Raw genomic sequence first — 14,606 nt, 5'->3', positions numbered from 1 at the left:
CGAGACATATCACACACACATATATATATATATATATTCATTCTTTGTGAAGCACACTTCATAATAATTGTGTCCCACATTGTCACAGTTCTGGTACTGGCCCAATAGATAAAGTCACAGTATGAGACCAAACTCCTGGGAAGACTATCATTTAAACGAACATTGCCATCTCATAAACCTCTATGACCACCACTGATTGCATAGTGGTCCATTGAACAGCTGGGCACCACTTTGTAGAATTCCTATCCTTTCAAAAGGCATACATGCAAAGATTTTTTTGCAGTAAAGGAATTGTTTGGCAATGTAATGACAATGGATCCTCATACCTTAAATGGCGCTCCTGTGTTTGGTATATCATCTTCAGCAACATTCAGAACTGATCCGCATCCACCAAACCGTTCATTACGGCAACCGTACACCACAAGAGGAATTCCCAAGTTATTGTTAAGAATGCATTTAGGTATATTTCAGCAAAGGTTAGAGCCTTAAAGGGGAACTATCAGCAGGTTAGACAAACCTAACCTGCTGATAGCCTCCTATAGCACCATAGCACCAGGGACACTGAGGAGGAAGGTATGTAAGTAACCTTCCTCCTCTGCGCCAGTCCTGCGCTGTTAGTCAGGGTAAACTCTGCTCCAGGGCACCATTAGGAGCACTGCTGCGTCATCCGGTCCACCCCCTCCATTATTATCATTAGAAGAGGCGGGCTGGATGATGCTACAGTGCTCCTAAGGGTGCAGAGTTTACCCCGACTAACAGCACAGGACCAGCGTCGAAGTGGAAGGTATAGTGCTATAGGGGGCTATCAGCAGGTTAGATTCATCTAACCTGCTGATAGTTCCCCCTTAAAAGCTGCGGGGATGAAGGCTTTAGTGAGTTTTGAGAGGAAACTTTATGGAATTACTTTTAAAACAGGTTCTAAACACCCAATTATCAGATATGTGTGAAGTACTAAGTGACCATTGCCTCGGGTTGCCTGCCCACAATCATAATAAACACTCCATATACTAGTGCACTGCATTTTGGTTTTCACTACACTGTTTTGCAATACATGGTAAAATAGAGGGTTAAAAAAAACATATATGCCCTGCAAAAAAACAAAAATGTCACTGGACAGAAACCCCTCGTGTGGGTCTTTGACAGTAAAACAAAAAAGTTATGGCAGAAAAAAAAATCGCTACAGCTTGCAGGGGTTAAAACTTATGCTGTTTACATGGAACGATTATTATTCAAATTTTCGCAATAACGATCGCATTTGAGCGATAATTGTTCAGTGTAAACACAGCAAGCGATCAAGTGACGAGCGAGAAATCGTTCAACATGTTCTCAAATCGTTGTTCGCTAAAAATTTGCAGATCGCCTTGTGTAAACAGTCTTTCAAAGATTCACCCTATGTGAAAGATGGGCTTAAGCGATGTTAAAAACTATCGCAATAACCTTTTTTCTTACAAATTTTCTAACAATTTATTTGTCTAAACGCTGATCGTTATAAAACCCAAATTGTTGCTTCAAAATCGTTAAACGATCAATTGGGCGAATTATCCCTCCGTGTAAACGCAGCATAAGTCTAAGCTTTATTCAAATAATTTAAATAAATAGTCATTTATTTCTATTAAAAAATCTCCAGCCTTCCAGTACTTGTCAGCTGCTGTATTTCCTACAGAAAGTGATGTATTCTTTCCAGTCTGACACAGTGCTCTTTGCTGCCACCTCTGTCCATGCCAGGAACTGTCCAGCGAGAGGTTTTCTATGGGAATTTGCTATTACTCTGGACAGATCCTGACAGGCAGCAGGGAGCACTGTGTCAGACTGAAAAGAATACACCACTGCCTGCAGGGCATTCAGAAGCTGATAAGTACTTGAAGACTGTAGATTTTGTAATAGAAGAAGTGTCTCTTTAATTACAATTGTAAATGGAGATTTCGTAGTTATTGTCTGCAATAATTTAACTAACAAACATGGCAACATAGTTTAAAGGTTAACAACTGTACAAAGGGCAGGGCACGGATTAGATCTGAAGACTGAAGATGAAATCTTATCTGCAAATTCCTGGAAATGGAACATCAAACTATGGGAAAGAGAAAGTCTCCTGTTACAGGTACTCCTGCCTAGTTCATAAGCGATATCATAACCATACATCCTGCAACTGTGGAGGGTTCTCTCTGGCATTGAACTAGGATTACTGGTAGAGTATATCACACAGCTCCTAAATCTATAGGTTTGCTATATGTCTGTAACTTGTTAAGTGACAAGCTCTGTTTTACACATAGGGGGCTCCACCTTTCAAAGCCATCGTTAGAAACAGAAGTCTTTAGTTAAGATTTACAGAATAAAGATCTTTGTAATATAGGAAGGATACGGAGTAAGCGGAGTGCTCCGGCACACATGATGCACGGTTCCACCGTCACATACAAGATGGTGTTCTGGAAAACTTCTATAGAGCTCTTGCTATTCTTCTCACACCATTCCAATGCCTGATCAATTGCCACCATTTCTGCATGACGCGTAGCCTGCAACATTAGGAACGTGAAATAAAGTTATTACAAGGATAATCAAGTATTTTAAACTTATAGGGAACATACATTTTAGATAATGTTCTTTCATGTATGGGAGCAGATCATATTGGTGAAACAATCAAAAACCTCACCAGCCCACAGCAACCAATCACAGCTCAGATAACATAAAGGTTGATGGAGTCTGGGCCAATGTGAATCTGGGCCAATGTGTATGCACCCGGCTCTGCTGCTAACAGACATATTCATCACTTACCTACAGCAACACAATATCTTCTGGCTGCATCGTAGTGAGCCCGCTCTGTAGTAATAACATACATGCATTGGTGATCCACTGGCTGAATCAGCTCCATGCAGCAGGATCACAGGGAGCTGATCCAATGTCAGTAAAGCCCACGGCCTTTGCAAGGCCTCTGGGGCTGCCCGACATCTGGGATTGCTTCAGCCTGTCTCTAGCAGGCTAAAGAAATCAAGCCATGATAAAATGTATCAATGCAGTACATATGTACTAAATTGATCTCTCTGAGCAATCAGGGTATTGCTCATAATAATCCTACTCCAAACTGATGAAGTGTATGTGGATTGATGCCTTGCTTTGCTATTTCCCTTGTCATGTCTCAATACTCGCAAATGAGTTAGGCAGCCAAGGTGGGACTTTAACCCCTTAAGGTCAAAGCCAATTTTCGTTTTTGCTCTTTTGCTTTTTCCATTTTATGTTTAAAAGTCTATAACTCTTGCATTTTTTCACCTAGAGACTTATATGAGCGCTTATTTTTTGCGAAACCAATTGTACTTTGTAATGACAGGCATTATTTTTCCATAAAATATGCTGCGAAAACTGAAAAAAATAATTTGCGCTGTCAAATTGAAAAAAAAAAAAACGAATTTGTTTTGATTTCGGGGAGTTTTGCATTTACGCCGTTCGCCCTATGGTAAAACTGACTTGTTATGCATGTTCCTCAAGTTGTTACGATTACAACGATATGTAACATGTATAACTTTTATATTATCTAATGGCTTTTTAAAAAATTCAAACCATTGTTAACAAATATATGTTCCTAAAAATCGCTCTATTCCCATGCTTATAGCGCTTTTATCCTTTGGTCTATGGGGCTGTGTCAGGTGCCATTTTTTTGCGCCATGATGTGTTCTTTCTATCGGTACCTTGATTGCGAATATACGACTTTTTGATCACTTTTTATTACATTTTTTCTGGATTTGATACGACCAAAAATGCGCAATTTTTTTGCACTGACGCAGTTTACCGTGCAAGATCAGGAATGTGATAATTTAATAGATCGGGCAATTATGTGCGCGGCGATACCCAATATGTTTATTTATTTATTTATTAATTTATATTTGTAAAATGGGAAAAGGGGGGTGATTTGGACTTTTATTAGGGGAGGGGATTTTTTTTATTAATAAAAACACTTTTTTTTTTTTTTTACATTAACTAGAAGTCCCCCTGGGGGACTTGCATATACACAGCACTGATCTCTCATAGAGATCAATGCTGTGTATATACACAGCAAAGATCGATTAGATCGGTCATAGATTGCTTTGGCCTGCTGCAGGCCACAGCAATCTATTGCCGAGCCGGGATCAGCGTCATTTCGAAGAACCGATCGCGGGGGGGGGGGGGGGGGGGGAGGTGTTATCCGTCCAGTACAAAGCACTTCAATGCAGCTGTGAGGTTTGACAGCTGCATTGAAGTGCTTAATTAGCCGGCGCGGCAACAGGACCCCATCCGGCTAATAGAGGCTCTGCCCGGCTGCAGATTGCAGCCGTGAGCGGTGCCGTTCAGAGCGGGGTCCCGGCGGGGGTTTGGTGATCTCCCGACTGGGAGGCACCCCTTAGCAGCAGGTTTCTTTCCCAGGCGGAATATTAGGCTATTCTAGGGCTGGGCGGTATACCGTGAAAATACCGATACCGTCACTGGCGTCGGTTAACCGACCTCAACTTGGCCAGGACGGTATCTGCGGTATTTTCTGTATTCCCCGTCTTCCTGGCGCCGCCTAATTGCTGTCCGGACCATGCAGGAGGCATTAAGAATAATCTATTCTGCTGCTGGGGGAGGGGGGACCTGGAAGCAGTCTCTAATTAATAATGTGCTTGGCCAGCCAATCCCCCCCTACACCCGTATTGCGTCGCCCACGTACCGCCTCTGCAGCCCTCCTTTTTATTGGCTGCGTGCGGGTGGGCTTTCTTGTGTTCGCGCGGGCTGGCAGTTGGATGTGCGCCACAGGCGGTAAGATGGCAGCGGCTTGTCACCCAGGCCCGGCCCCTGTGTAGTGATAAGTGATAGAGTTTGGTACGGGACTGCCGATGGTATGCGGGTGAGGGGGCGGAGCCGGCCGCCGCTGTATTGTACACTATTGTTCTGGATGGAAGCTGCTGCTGCACTGTCAGCGTGCACCCAGACCCCCTGTGTGGTGGTAACAGGCTGTTACATCCAGATCGACAGTGTACAGTACAGCGCCGGCCGGCCCCCGCATGGCCCCGCCCCCTCACCCGCATCAATTGCTACTGCACCCATGGACCCCAAGGCTGCTATCACTACTCGGGGGCCTGGGTGCACGCTGACAGTGCAGCAGCAGTACAGCGCCGGCCTCACCCGCATACCACCGTGGCCGGGTGGAGAGGTGGGGGCTAGAAAGCTGATCTTCCGATTTACCTCCCGAGCCACAAGCCACAAATACTGGTGCAGGGCAAGGGATGGAAGATCCTGCTGCGGGGGACTGGAGAGGAAGGCTGGAGATGTGACAGGCTGCGCACAGGAGGCAGCGTCTCCTCCAGTGTGTGCTCAGCACTGCTGCTGCCGGGCGGCTCACTTCTCCTAGCTTCTCTGGAAGCTGCACGGTGAGCCCTGCCCCCCCCTCTCCCGCACATACAGTTGGGGTCAGGTATGGGTCAGCACCTCCATGCTTTACTGGCCACCGCACTCTGTCCCGCACAGGAATCTTCGGAGCCCTGTTATCTTTTGTCAGTGCTGGAAGAAGCCGTGTGTGAGGCTCTGCCCGGATATATGTGCTACATCACTAAGTGACAGGGGCCGAGGATTCCTATGCGGGAGAGAGAGAGCGGTGCCCGGGGGAGCAAGGAGTTGTCCACCTATACCTGACCCCCTGCAGCCACTGAGTGACTGGGAGTAGATAGGAGATAGATAGGAAATAGGGAGATGGATAGATAGATAGATAGATAGATAGATAGATAGATAGATAGATAGATAGATAGATAGATAGATAGGTAGGTAGATGGATAGGAGATAGATAGATAGATAGGACACACATAGATAGGACTCTTATCTATCTCCTATCTATCCATCTCTATCTATCTATCTATCTCCTATCTATCTATCTATCTATCTATCTATCTATCATCGGAATATATACTGTATATATAGTATATATATACAGTGGCACTTGAAAATGGCGTAGGAGACGCCAAAACATTGTGTATTACTTGTGAAGTTTGCTGCATATTGTTATATGGAATAAATTCACGTTTGTATTACCATCGGAAAATGGGGTTTTCGAAAGGGGCGTGGCTTTAAAAGGGGCGTGTCATAATTATCGTTCGATTTATCGTTACCGCGGCTACATGTACGATAAACCGCGATATTGATTTAGGCCATTATCGCCCAGCCCTAGGCTATTCCCATATTTTTTGCATATTTAAATTTTTTAGGAGGTAATGTATCAATGGAGACTCTTGGTTGAGTACTCCATTGGATTTCTTTGCTGATCACCTTGAGCTCAGTGATTGTTGTGTATTGCTCTTTAAATCCAGTCACATATTCATAAAAAAATTACACCTTAAATAGCCTTTAATAACAAAAAATAAAAGTTTTCTAAGAAACAGAATAGAGCAATTTCAAGCACATTTAATAATGTTTAATAAAAGTTGACTTTTTTAAAGCAGTAAAATAAAAGTTATATAAGTTGTCTATCATTGCAACTGTCCTAACCTGAGAAACATAGATAACATGTCAGTTTTACCACAGGGCGAACAGCGTTAAAGACAACTTCCCCCAGCCACGAGACCCTCCCCCCCCCCAAAAAAAAAAATATTTCATTCATATCCTGAACCAAGTGAATTGCAAAAAATACTCAGTTTTCCCAGTTTGTACAGCTGAAAAAAGACATCCACCCATCCAATTCATCCTATTACCCTAAAGGGAACCATGAAGAAACAGAAAGCCTTAGCACCCTTCTCCTTCAGCAATAGTGTTGTTTATTTAGCGAGCCATCAGGTGGTAACACGTGAATACTGAACAGCCTACATGTCACAGCGTGCTTCGTCACAGCCTGTGACGTGTAAAACAGCTGTAGCCTGTTCAGTATTCACATGTTACCACCTGATGGCTCGCTAAATAAACAACACTATTGCTGAAGGCGAAGGGTGCTAAGGCTTTCTGTTTCTTCATGGTTCCCTATTAGGAAGATTTCTACTGTTTCTATTAAGCCTATAGCACCTTCATACAGCGGTGATCTATCGTGGAGTGTCTCAGGAGACAGTCGGGATACTTTTTTTGGTGTCTACTACTACTAAGTATTAATCCAGAGAAAGGCAAAAAAACAAAACATGATCTAGAAGCCAATCTTCCTCCTTTTGAAAAGAAAAACTTCTGCCTGACTCCAACTCTGGCAATTAATAAATCTCAAGATCAATGACCCTTCTCCAATTTTTTTCTTTTTTTAGATCAAATGGCGCCAAGAAGTTATATATATTTGTAAATTAGTTCTATTAAAAAATCTCTTACTTATCGGCTGCTGTATGCCCCGCAGGAAGTGGTGTGTTCTGTCCAGTCTGACACAGTGCTCTCTGCTGCCTCCTCTGTCCATGTCAGGAACTGTCCAGAGCAGGAGAGGTTTTCTTTCTATTTTCATGAAGCTTCCTTTAGGCTGGGGCTACACTGGGGCACTACATTGGAAACACAGGAAGAGACAACTGTGTCACATTCCTTATCATGCTGTATTGCAGCTAATGTAAGTGGATACTTAGTTGTGAGCCACAAATGGCCACAATTGCAACCTGATAATCTCTTGAAATCCATCCAGATGGATTCCTGGTCTTGGTTGCTACTTTACATTACATTAGCATGGCGATCTTTGCCTATATTCCTGTGTTGTAGCCAAAGTTGCTGTGTAGCTCTAGACTAAAGGTGATAGGTCTTTAAGTTAGCGTTTTTCCTATCATTTATACCATATACCCCTTACAGATCACAGGAATACTACAATGAATATATACAATTTTGAGAGCTGCCCCCAGGGCTGTTTTGCAGTAGCGCCCCCTTTTCAGAACACATGACCCCTGTCGATGATGGGAATTAGCATGCACACTAGAGGAGCCACAGTGATGCCTGTCAGGACCCATGCTGGATGCTACACAGCAGTGCAGAGACTTCCTGCTGCTCATATAAACACTTCTAATGGGGGGTATGGTTTAAGTATCAGTGCTCATTAGAAATGCTTATAGTTAAAGGCATGAGGAGGAGGAAAACGCTTTCCCAGGACATGATTTTGCCAAGACTGTCTCTCCAAAACCGTGACTGTTGGCAACTCTGCCCTTACAAGCATACTACATTGATTAAATAGAATGTAATTAAATAGAATGAAATTCTATGAATTCTGAACAGACATACATTTTTTGTTTCGTTGACTTCATTCCTTCCTTGTCCCACAATCTGTTGGTCATGGACCAGGAGACATCCAACAGGGACTTCACCATTATCCAAGGCATCTTGAGCCTGAAAACATTAAACATTACATTATAGGCAACAATACATTAGAACAATGTCCATACAGCATTGTCAGCAGGAAACCATCAGCAAGCTGCACATCTTCTGATCCCCATTTAGTATCTTATGCTGCGTTTACACGGAACGATTATCGTTCGAATTTGCATTATAACGATCGATTTTGAACGATAATTGTACGTGTAAACGCAGCGAATGATCAAACGATGAGCGAGAAATCGTTCATTTTGATCTTACAACATGTTCTTAAATCGTCGTTCGTAAAAAATTTGCAGATCGTTCCGTGTAAACAGTCGTTCACTGATTTAACCTATGTGCGTGATAGGCTTAAGCGATCGCAAAACGATTTTTCCATACGACATATCGCTCCGTCTAAACGCTGATCGTTATAAAAAAAAATGGTTACTTCAAAATCATTAATCGTACGAATTATCGCTCCGTCTAAACGCAGCATTATAAAAGCATCAAGCTCACAGGTGCACAGTTTTCATTTAGGCTGGTTTGCACAGTAAAAAGCTTTTTAGGTTACAAACCCACTTGCCGGATCTGCAGCGAGTCTCCTTGCTGCGTTTTTGCAGCGAGACTCGCTGCAGATCCTGGCCCTATACTTTCAATAGCAGAGAAACTCGCAGCAGGGATGTACATCCCTGCTGCGATTTTGTCTGCAGCCCACCCCATTAACCCCCCGGCCGCCGGACATTATACATTACCCGGTCCCCGTTCCTGCTTGCTTCGGGGCTCCCGGTGTCTTCACGGGCCGCCCGGCGAATCAGTGCGCTGCGGCGGGGCAGCGCACTGATTGGCCAGGCGGAACGTGCCGGGAGCCGCTGAAGCAAGCAGGAGCCGGGATCAGGTAATGTATATCGCCCCAAACCCCCGGCCGCACGATCGCCCCCAGCCCTGCAGCCCCCGGCCGCATGATCGCCCCCAGCCCCGCAGCCCCCGGCCGCACGATCGCCCCCAGCCCCCGGCCGCACGATCGCCCCCAGCCCCCGGCCGCACGATCGCCCGCAGCCCCCGGCCGCACGATCGACTGCAGCCCTGCAGCCCCCGACCGCACGATCGCCCCCAGCGGGCGATCGTGCAGCTGGGGGCTGCGGGGCTGGGGGCTGCGGGCGATCATGCGGCCGGGGGCTGCAGGCGATCGTGCGGCCGGGGGCTGGGGGCGATCGTGCGGCCGGGGGCTGGGGGCGATCGTGCGGCCAGGGGCTGCGGGGCTGGGGGGCGATCGTGCGTCCGGGGGCTGGGGGCGATCGGGGCTGCAGGGGGGCGGGCAGGATATACATTACCTGATCCCGGCTCCTGCTTGCTTCGGCGGCTCCCGGCACGAAGCAAGCAGGAACGGGGACCGGGTAATGTATAATGTCCGGCGGCCGGGGGGTTAATGGGGCGGGCTGCAGACAAAATAGCAGCAGGGATGTACATCCCTGCTGCGAGTTTCTCTGCTATTGAAAGTATAGGGCCGGGATCTGCAGCGAGTCTCCCTGCAAAACCGCAGCAAGGAGACTCGCTGCAGATCCGGCAAGTGGGTTTGTAACCTTAAACTGAGTTTTTTCTGTCAGTATTATTAGCCAAAACCAGCAGTGATCCAAACCACAGAAAAACACCTAGCCTTATAATGGCTACAGCACCTGGATACTTGTGGCCCCACTGAACTGCAATTCAGATCATCACACGGTTCAATGCTGGACTAAGGGCCCTATTCCACAGGAACGATAATCCGCCGAAATGGCCCGATTCGTCTGATAATCGCTTGGTGGAATAGAGAGAACGATCAGCCGATGATCGAGTTATCGGCTGATCGTTCATTTAGGGCCAGACCTAAAATCATTGTTCCCCCACTGCGCATCGCTTCAGTGGAATAGCGGTGCGCGGCGGGCGACCGACGATTTGAGAAGCACAATACATTACCTGCAGGGCTTCTCCTCCGCTCTGTCTTCCTCCCCGGGTCCCACACGCTTTAGCTTCAGAATGGCCTGTCAGCTGAAGGAGCGCTCAGCCAATCACAGGCCGGGACCACCGCGGCCTGTGATTGGCTGAGTGGCCTGTCAGCTGACAGGCCATTCTGAAGCTAGAGCACGCGGGACCTGGGGAGGAAGACAGAGCGGAGGAGAAGCCCTGCAGGTAATGTATGCTGCAAGGGCTGCAAGGACATTGGTAACGATGTCCCTGCAGCCCTTGCTCAACAGTTATCGGGCCGTGGAATAGGCCCAGTAAATGAGCGGCGATCTAGCAGATCAGCGCTCGTTTACATCGTTGATCGGGCCCTGCTCGGCCCGTGGAATAGGACCCTAAGTTTGGGTCCAACTACAAGGAATCCCAGTGTGGCTCCCATAATACCAACCCAAAGCTGCGGCCACATTATGTGTGACACTAATATTAGCAATAGTTGTTCTACACTAAAAAAAAGAAAAAGAAGAAAATATGTGAACAAAAAAATAAAAAAACACTAGTGATTCCAAACAAGCTAGATTTTCATGACAAGTTGATTTTAAGGGGTACTCTGGTGAAAAAAATTGGTCTTTAAATCAACTGGTGTCAGAAAGTTATATAGATTTGTAATCTTGTCTTCCAGTACAATACCTTGCAGGAAGTGGCATATCTGTCCAGTCTGACACAGTGCTCTCTGCTGCCACCTCTGTCCATGTCAGGAACTGTCCAGAGCAGTAGCAAATCCACACAGTTCCTGACATGGACAGAGGAGGCTGCAGAGAGCACTGTCTCAGACTGGAAAGAATACACCACTTCCTGCAGGACATACAACAGCTGATAAGTAATGAAAGACTGGAAATTTTTAAATAAAAGTAAATTACAACTATAACATAACTTTCTGACACTTTTCACTGGAGTACCACCTTAAGGTAGAGCTTAAGTTTAAATTGTGATCATGAAGCCCCCATTTGTGATTCTTAGGAGTAAAGTAGTATTTCAGTACTTAACTACTTACTTCTTACTTGACTGGTACCCCTGGAAGTACTAATATAGTATGCCAGATAAGGTCCAACCACAATAACTTATTATAAAGGAGTTCACATACCATTTGGAAGGCCTTGTCCATCCAACATGTCATCTCTTCAGTCATTTGTGGTGGTTCCATGCTTACATATATTATGCACTAAAATAAATATATCATATTAAGTCTATTAGGGAAACCATACTAGACAGACACAATCCAAAGAATACACAACTGATATATTGTTTACACATTGTATAGGTTGCAACTATGTATCGCTTTGTTTGGTGCACACCTTATCAATAATACAGGCATGATCTAGATACTTATTCATGCCACAAACTATAAAAACCTTCGTGTGAATCTTAAAGGGGTTATCCGGCAACTTTTAATACCCTGCTGCTTAGGCTATGCTTAGCTCTCCATGCTCCCCGTGTCTGTATTCTGGTGTCTCCTGCTGATCGCAGCTGAAATCTTTCACCATATGTCACATGCCTGAGGAAGGCTCTATCTTATTTGTGAGCCGAAACGCGTTGCGTCTCTGAATACTGCTTGTTATATAATACCGCTTGGAGATTCTCCTTGGTGGTGTATGATATACTGGATTTCCCTACACCTGCGCCAGGCTCGTTTGGAAGGTTGTTTCCTGTTCCAGTTGGTTGCTGCTGAGAATTCGCTCTACTGCTACCATATTACACAGAAAGATAGTCGTAACTACAATTGTTCACTCCATCTGATCCCAGCAAGAAAGCGAACGATGTGGAATTACACTGAACGAATAATGAACAAATGCGGAATTACAGCGAATGATTAACAATGATTTTGGTGTCAGCACCAAATGAACGATGAACGGTTTCTCGTTGGCCGGTTAATCGTTGCCTGCATTTATTCAAAATGATTGTTGTTTAATTTCGAACGGTATAAGGATAATTTGCACAATTACTAGGGCTCTAGGACACCGGGGGAGCACAGAGAGGTGAGAATAGCCTCTTTTTTGTTGTCTATATAACAGCAGCAGTGTAGTAAATTTTTGTCAAACAACCTCTTTAATGAAATAAGAAGCATAAAAGAATTTACCTTTTGTGATTATAATAAAAATTACACTGCACTGGAGTGGCTCAGATGTAATAAGTCAATGTAAAGTAAAGCTTTATTAGTCAGTCTTCATGCATGTTCTACCTCTAGGATCCGCTCTGTAAACAAGGTCTTAAGGTAAACTGTTGTATGTGTTTTCTTCACTTCAATCCCAGAATCTCTGGGGCCTCGGAGCCTGTGGTCACCTTTCTGGGGAACCTCATAAAGTACCAGAATAAAACCTATTTAATGAAACATATAATTAGAAAAATAAAATTATTTCTCTAATTTAGTAATAAAAGAGAGTTGGCAGCAGTGAAAGAGGTTATCCAGAATAAAAAATATATTGTGTGCGCTATTACAGCTCAGTTATTGACGTGAATGGAGTTGAGTTGTAATACCAGATGCAACCTGAGGAAAGGGGTGGCGTTGTTTTTGGTAGAAAGCAACTATGTTTTTCTAATTGTAGATGTGGACACACATTAGGGTTTTCCCGCACTTCAATTTGCCATAGACCACAATGTAAAGTACATCCGGGAGCCATACTTTACACTGTGAGCACAGGCTATCTTGTACGGCCACTGTTCACTGAATAGCGGCCTCACTAAATAGAACTTTCAATTATTTTGTGCGGCCACAGAGAACCCCAGCCATAGTGTATACACTACGGCCGTGGTTCCATAAACTACTATTCAATGTAGCAGTACTGTTAGACAACGGCCATTAAACTGTGTGAATGTGGCCTTAGGCTAAGTTCACACTACAGGATTTTTCTGCTGTCTTTGCTAGCGGCTGTCAAAAAGACATCCAATATTTGCTAATAATGGCTGTCTATAATGATCATGATCATGTTGGACATCTTGTTGAAGCCTCTCAGCAATGACAGTCAAAAACGTGCCGGACTAGTATCTTGGTCTATTGCTTTCCAAGGAATTTGAATCCATATTATAACATTAGTTTTCGCTTGCAGATACCATTGGGCACTTATGAGCTGTACTGTGGCCAACAGGATAGAAGGGTGATTGCTGTAACGTGAGCTGGTCACAAAGGTCATTACATTAGAAGCTGTATAAGGCCTTGTTCACTCATCTGTAATTTGCAGTCCACAACTGCGGACTGGCATGCAAAGATGGTATAGGACAAACTAAAGTCTATGGGACAATGCAAACAACCCTAAATGCCATGGCCTGAGCAGGTGCCCAGAGCTTATACTGGGGGACAAAAACTGACATGAAAATTGAGAATTGACATGTTAATTCCACCAGCACGTATCATTGAGTCTATAAAGCGGTTGAACTTCAAGGGGAGGGCGTCCAGTGGAATCACCTTGAAGTCGCTGCGGAAATTCTGTGCACGTACCCTTATGGAGCAGAAGGAGGCTAGAGGCAGCAGCAACAGAAGTAATGCCCATCACAACCCTCTAGAGCTGCTGCAGGTAGCCAGCTGGACGGTGTGCTCTCCTCGCCCAATATTAGTACCGCCTGGGGCTAAATTTAGATTCACAATTGTGATGAAAAATCCAAAAGGTACTCCAAAAGAAAAAAAATACTTTTAAATCAACTGGTGTGAGAAAGGTATAAAGATTTGTAAATTACTTCTTCCAGTACTTATCAGCTACTGTATGTTCTGCAGGAAGTGGTGTATTCTCTCTAGTCTAACACAGTGCTCTCTGCTGCCACCTCTGTCCACGTCAGGAACTGTCCCGATTTGCAGTAGCAATCCGCATAGGAAACCTCTCCTGCTCTGAACAGTTCCTGACATGGACAGAGGTGGCGGCAGAGAGCACTGTGTCTGACTGGAAAGAATACACCACTTCCTGCAGGACATAACATTCTGACAAGTTTTTTTCTCCAGAGGATCCATGTACACACACAGGGTTTACAGTCGTTTTTTTTGTTACGTGTTTGAATCACAAGAACAATCGGGAGTAAAGCGAAGACCTGCAGCGTCAGCCCTGAGCCCCGGTCACATGACTGTACCCCACATTACTGCATGTCTAGGTGTACAGTAGCAGCAGCCCGGTCACAGTATGGCGGCAGTGTGCGTCTGGAGTCACGGGGACCTGCTCCCTGTGTGTGAGACCCCACAGAGCACCATTGTGGACGTGCACACCATGTATATTACTCCGTGTTACTCCATCCTCAGCAGCAGCGCTGCTCCCACCCCGCTCACCTGCGCGGACACACGCCGGTCACATGTTACCCCGGAACCAGGAAGCGCAGCTCTGTATCCGGAGGAGCGAGGAGCCGGGTGCGCTGTGTCCTCCTGATTGTGTCCGGGCAGGCGGACCGCATCTGCTGAGAGCTGA

General features: G+C 45.2%; 2 protein-coding genes across 7 annotated transcripts in view; one reads left to right on the top strand and one right to left on the bottom strand.

Annotated features, from left to right (window-relative positions):
* Positions 1 to 14,535, bottom strand: part of ADAT2 (adenosine deaminase tRNA specific 2) — an 18,295-nt gene extending 3,760 nt beyond the window's left edge. The window contains exons 1-6 of one of the 4 annotated variants that reach the window (XM_069975039.1): positions 14,471 to 14,535; positions 12,302 to 12,540; positions 11,309 to 11,386; positions 8,158 to 8,262; positions 2,360 to 2,510; positions 327 to 433 (exon numbers count right to left, since the gene is read on the bottom strand). In XM_069975039.1, the coding sequence (XP_069831140.1) occupies positions 327 to 433; positions 2,360 to 2,510; positions 8,158 to 8,262; positions 11,309 to 11,368 (423 nt within the window). In that variant the 5' untranslated portion in view covers positions 11,369 to 11,386; positions 12,302 to 12,540; positions 14,471 to 14,535. Of the gene's footprint in view, positions 1 to 326; positions 434 to 2,359; positions 2,511 to 8,157; positions 8,263 to 11,308; positions 11,387 to 12,301; positions 12,541 to 13,657; positions 13,725 to 14,410; positions 14,446 to 14,470 lie in introns of those variants that run through there. The other 3 variants (XM_069975040.1, XM_069975041.1, XM_069975038.1) reach the window with 3 other exon arrangements.
* PEX3 (peroxisomal biogenesis factor 3) overlaps positions 2,022 to 14,606 on the top strand; it is a 38,390-nt gene continuing 25,805 nt past the window's right edge. Inside the window, exon 1 of one of the 3 annotated variants that reach the window (XM_069975036.1) lies at positions 2,022 to 2,098. The gene's annotated coding sequence lies outside the window, so the exon portion shown is untranslated. Of the gene's footprint in view, positions 2,099 to 2,131; positions 2,186 to 14,518 lie in introns of those variants that run through there. The other 2 variants (XM_069975037.1, XM_069975035.1) reach the window with 2 other exon arrangements.

Source organism: Dendropsophus ebraccatus, chromosome 6 (genome assembly GCF_027789765.1).
Source record: "Dendropsophus ebraccatus isolate aDenEbr1 chromosome 6, aDenEbr1.pat, whole genome shotgun sequence".
Taxonomy (NCBI): Eukaryota; Metazoa; Chordata; class Amphibia; order Anura; family Hylidae; genus Dendropsophus; species Dendropsophus ebraccatus.
This window is presented reverse-complemented; position numbering and strand designations above follow the sequence as displayed.